At 40.9% G+C, this 5469-nt stretch overlaps 1 protein-coding gene across 1 annotated transcript; it reads left to right on the top strand.

Annotated features, from left to right (window-relative positions):
• The first annotated feature begins 1216 nt into the window (after window positions 1–1216).
• Window positions 1217–4878, top strand: LOC137235131 (uncharacterized). Its single transcript, XM_067758301.1, has 3 exons — window positions 1217–1630; window positions 1684–3235; window positions 4346–4878. The coding sequence occupies exons 2-3, from the start codon at window positions 1729–1731 to the stop codon at window positions 4876–4878; spliced, it is 2040 nt and encodes a 679-aa protein (XP_067614402.1). The 5' UTR covers window positions 1217–1630; window positions 1684–1728.
• The last annotated feature ends 591 nt before the right edge of the window (window positions 4879–5469 follow it).

Raw genomic sequence — 5469 nt, 5'->3', positions numbered from 1 at the left:
ACACGTAAGATTTTAGATTTACCAGAGTTCCATGGTTCCCCTGAAGAGTGGCCTATGTTTTCCGTGGCCTTTAAGGAAACCACTGAAATGCACTCGTACTCCCAGTTGGAGAATTTGCTGCGTCTTCAGAAAGCCCTAAAAGGAGAGGCTAGACAGCGAGTAGAGTCACTACTGATACACCCATCTAGCGTATATGCAGCCATGAAAACATTAGAAATTCACTACGGGCGCCCAGAGCTTCTGATTAGGAGCCAAATTGCCAAGGCTCGAACCTTTCCACCTGTCACTGCCGGACGAATCGGCGATATACTAAATTTTAGTTCGATGGTGTCGAATTTAGTAGCATTTTTAGAAACTTCGGGTGCTACGCCACATCTGAATAACCCAATATTAATAGATGAGTTAGTGAGCAAATTGCCCCTCAACAAGAGAGAAGAGTGGACACGCCACATCCTCGAAATGCAGAATCCATATCCAAATGTGCATCAGTTCTCAAACTGGTTGCAAAACACCGCCATGTACGTGTCAATGGCGATAGATGTTATGCCGACACGAAATATGTCCAACGATCTTTCACACCACAAGCCGAAAGGCCCACTCAAACCCATAATGACTGTCACAAAAGAGGAAAAATCATGCTCATTATGTGATCAAAACCATAGCTTAAATCAATGCCCAAAATTTAAAGAGGAAAATTATTCCAAACGGTGGGATTTGATCAAAAAGAAACACTTGTGTTTTTGTTGTCTACAGCTCGGTCATAGTGTGCAAAACTGCCGAAAACGACGTGTATGTGGTATATCGTCATGTAATAAATATCATAATCGTTTGCTTCACAATCCTAGTAATAATAACAAAACAAATATTTCATCAGTTGAAACAGCTGTCGCTACAATGTATTTGAATCCAAAGCAACCATTTGACCAAATGTCGAATTCACCACAACGTAAACAAACACTCCTAAAATATTTGCCTGTAAAAATAAAAGGTCCAAAAGGAGAAATCAATGTTATTGCTTTTATAGACGAAGGCGCAAAAATATCGCTGTTAGAGGAAAAGGCAGCAGACGCCATTGGCCTCAAAGGCAAAACCGATTTACTTCGGCTGAAGTGGATTGGAAATAAAAGTATGAGCGAACAGTCGCGGCAAGTATCGTTTGAGATTGGCGGCATAAATGAAGCAGCGCCGAGTTATCAAATGAGGGGAGTTCGTACAACAAAGAAGTTGTATCTACCACAGCAATCGTTGAACTTGAGCGAATTCATGCAACGTCACGAACAGCTGAGAAATATACCAATCACAGATTATAACAATGTAACACCACAAATTCTAATTGGACTTTCGCATGCAGATTTAATAAGAACAAGTAAACATGTCAATTTAGATGATGGTTTTGCAGTCCACAAAACAATGGTAGGTTGGACACTATTTGGATCGAACGAATATCGCTCTAATGACGTCACAGTTGGTCACGTAAATATTGATTACACACAACTGCATGAAATAAACAAACAGATGTCAGAATATTTTGCTGCAGAAAAGTTTGAAGTTGTAAAATCGCCAATTGTAAAATCAGAAGTAGATATAAGAGCCGAAAATTTATTGCAACAGACAACAAATTATGTAAACGGCAAGTATGAAACTGGTTTACTGTGGAATAAAGATAATATAAATTTTCCGCAGAGTTACAGTACGGCCGTAAAACGTTTAGAGCAAATTGAAGCAAAAATGGCACGAGATCAAGAGTATGGAAAGTGGTACAAGGAAAAAATTGCCGAGTATGTAGACAAGGGATACACGAAGCGGCTTTCCCCCGATGAATTAAGTGTAAGTGCCGATCGTACGTGGTATTTACCACATTTTGCTACATGTAACATAAATAAGGGTAACAAACGCAGACTTGTTTTCGACGCTGCATCAAAAATCAATAATATGTCGTTGAACTGTGCCTTAATGAAAGGGCCGGAAAAATACCAACCCAAATCGCTTTTAGCAATATTATGCAAGTTTAGGCAGGGTAAAGTAGCAGTTTGTGGTGACATCCGCGAGATGTTTCATCGGATCTTGATTCGTAAAGAAGATCAAAGAGCGCAAAGCTTTCTTTGGAGAGAGGGCGACCAATCAAAAGCACCTGAAGTATATGTGATGTGCGCAATGATATTTGGATCAATAAGTTCCCCTTGCTCGGCGCAATTTATAAAAAATATGCATGCTGAAAAATATCGAAATATGAACGCAAGAGCCGTAGATGCCATCGTCGACAGGCACTATGTAGATGATTACATGGACAGTTTTGACACCGTCAAAGAAAGTATTAAAGTAACCAAAGATGTAATTGACATCCACAGCAGCGCTGGCTTCGAGATAAGAGGGTTTGTATCAAATTCAGAAGAGCTTATACGAGCCGTATCGAACAATGCGCAATCGTGTACGCAACAAAATAACTATATATGCCGAGGTGAAGGTGCTACCGAAAAGGTACTGGGTATGCACTGGAACCCAAACGAAGATTATTTTTTATTCAAGCTAACATTTTCAAAAGTGCCAAAAGCTGTTTTGGACTATAGTAGACGACCGACGAAAGGTGAAATGTTAAGCGTTACTATGTCGATATTCGACCCACTTGGTTTTGTTTGTGGAATGGTTTTACGAGCAAAGGTGCTAATGCAAAGCTTGTGGCACAGAAGCGTTGACTGGCATGAGCCAATCCCTGAGGACATTTATAAGAAATGGATGCAGTGGTACAAAACACTGAACACCATCGAAGATTTCAAGATGCCCAGATGCTATAGCGTAAGTTTTTTGAACCCGAATGCTAACATACAACTGCATGTTTTTGTCGATGCGAGCGAGATCGCATTTGCTGCCGTCGCTTTCTGGCGCATTCAATACACAAACAACACGGAAGTTATGTTTGTAGCTGGTCGATCCCGATGCAGCCCGCTCAAGCCCCTGTCCATTCCACGGCTTGAGTTGCAAGCAGCTGTCCTGGGTATAAGGTTGAAAGAAGCGGTCATCAATAGCCATGACGTTCAGCCAAATAAAGTGATATTTTGGCCAGACTCAAAAATAGTTCTGCAGTGGATAAGGTCCGATGCCAGATGCTACAAGCAGTTCGTAGCACACCGTATAGCTGAGGTATTGCAAACATCTGAACCCAGTCAGAGGAGGTGGGTCCCAGGTATAGAAAACCCAGCCGATGATGCAACGCGCATCAAAACATTTTCTGGAAATGGTAAGTGGTTAAATGGACCTAACTTTTTGAGATTACCTGATACTGAATGGCCAGTAATGCCAAGCGATATTAATCAAAACGAATGCCAAGAGGAGAGACGCTCTAAGCAAATATACACGATAGCTTTACCAGACGTGGTAATCCCATTCAACAAGTATTCAAATTATTATAAGTTTTTAAGAGTAATGACATGGGTACGATATGCTATAATAAAATTTCGCAAGGGTAAAGGCTATGAATATGCGTCAAATTTTGTTAATGCAAATGAAATTAAGCGAACTGAGTTACTGATTTGCGCACTAGTACAGCACAATGTGTTTGCTGCCGAGATAGAATTGTTACGTAAGGGTGCTCAAATTCCGAAATGTAGTTCTCTCTTTAAGCTCAGCCCAATATTAGATGAGAAAAGCACATTACGATTGGCCGGGAGGATTGATTTCGCAGAATGTCTACCACTGTCAACTAGGCGACCAATAATTCTGCCAAAAGACCACCCTATATCCCGCCTTATAGCCAAACACTATCATGAAGTTTTCCATCACCATAATTTTGATGCAGCACTATGCGCAATACGTCGGAAGTTTTGGATTCCAAGCGCACGCCGAGTACTAAGGTCAATTAAAGCTAATTGTCAAATGTGCAAAAACTTATCAGCTGTACCTGAACCACCAATCATGGGCCAAGTACCCAGCGATCGAACTACGCCCTTCGTTCGCCCGTTCACGTATTCAGGGGTCGACTATTTCGGGCCCATATTGGTATCCATAGGCCGGCGTCGAGAAAAACGTTGGGTCGCGCTTTTTACTTGTTTAACTATCAGAGCCATCCATTTAGAACTAGCTAAGGACCTGTCGACTGATTCCGCCATAATTGTCTGTCGTAATTTTGTAAACCGAAGAGGTGTCCCGGTGCGACTTAGGAGCGATATGGGAACAAATTTTGTCGGCGCGAGCAAGGAAGACTGGGTAAGTGTGCAGGTTGGCATGCAATCGGAATGCGATCGTAGAGGAGTTGAGTGGGTTTTCAACACACCTGCCAATCCATCTGCAGGAGGCGCATGGGAGAGAATGGTAAGAAGCGTAAAACGCGTTTTAATATTCACACTTAAAGAACGAGCGCCACAGTTGGAAACGTTACAGAGTCTACTGATTGAAGCAGAAAATTTGATAAACTCGCGTCCATTAACACATGTTCCACTAGAAAACAAAGACGCCGAACCTCTAACACCAAATCATTTTTTGCTAGGGTGCGCAAATGAAATACAAACTCCTGCACTCTCATACGAAAAATGTCTACGCAAACAATGGCATATAGCGCAGCAACTGAAGCAAACCTTCTGGAAGAGGTGGATACTTGAGTATCTTCCCACTTTGACACGTCGTACTAAATGGTATAAGAGAGTAAAGCCGATAGCGGTAGGTGACGTTGTTATAATCTGCGACGACAACGAAAGCCGAGGGCACTGGAAAAGGGGCATCGTCACAGAGGCAAAGCCAGCTCCAGATGGTCAAGTCAGATCCGTTTTAGTTAAGACATCAACCGGAGTCATACGAAGGCCAGCATCCAAAATTGCAATACTTGACGTTGGTAGTGATTCTCTTACCAGTGACGTGAATCACGGGGGGGAGGATGTTACAGTTTAAACCATAGAATGCTCGGAAATATTCCTTAAGAACGTTACAGTATTTTAAATCTTATTTAAATGAAACTGCTTGTCAATCACTTCGAAACTGAATGTGAATTATCTTATTATTTATACAAAAAATTGCAACTTATCTGTATTGATACTCAAAAATGCAACCGTGCCAAAAATGTAAGCGCGTTTGAATTAACCGAAACGTTCCTTCGAGGAGTTAGTTTGCTACGAGAATTCAGACGCGTACGAGGCACGAAAAGATATAAAAACAAACGAAACCAAACGAAACCAAACAAAACCGCCACTAAGCTGAGCTGTGTTGAAACGATTTACCAATTTAACTAATTTAAACAATTTCTCTATAACTATTAGTAAAGCGCAAAAGTGCGCCATATATTGCATTTAACTATTCATTTTAAACTAAACAATATTCACACGTTACAAATAATAAAAGCGAATTCTGTAAAACTCAGTAAAGCCTGTTCTTTATACTTTCGAAAGCCTCGTAAATTTAGCCAAAAGTTGTTTAGTCGCAACAATATATTGTTGTCTGAAAAAATCATAGAGATCGGTTGTATATATAGTATATATCTCATAC

Source organism: Eurosta solidaginis, chromosome X (genome assembly GCF_040869045.1).
Source record: "Eurosta solidaginis isolate ZX-2024a chromosome X, ASM4086904v1, whole genome shotgun sequence".
Lineage (NCBI taxonomy): Eukaryota > Metazoa > Arthropoda > Insecta > Diptera > Tephritidae > Eurosta > Eurosta solidaginis.
The sequence above is the reverse complement of the archived record's forward strand: the minus strand, read 5'-3'. Positions and strand labels throughout refer to the sequence as shown.

What these genes read in the sequence shown, in the direction of transcription:
- LOC137235131 (XM_067758301.1), top strand. Translation starts at nt 1,729, where the DNA reads ATGGCACGAGATCAAGAGTATGGAAAGTGGTACAAGGAAAAAATTGCC. An exon ending in CAAAACATTTTCTGGAAATG is followed by an intron (nt 3,236 to 4,345) that starts GTAAGTGGTTAA and finishes TCACACTTAAAG; the next exon opens with AACGAGCGCCACAGTTGGAA.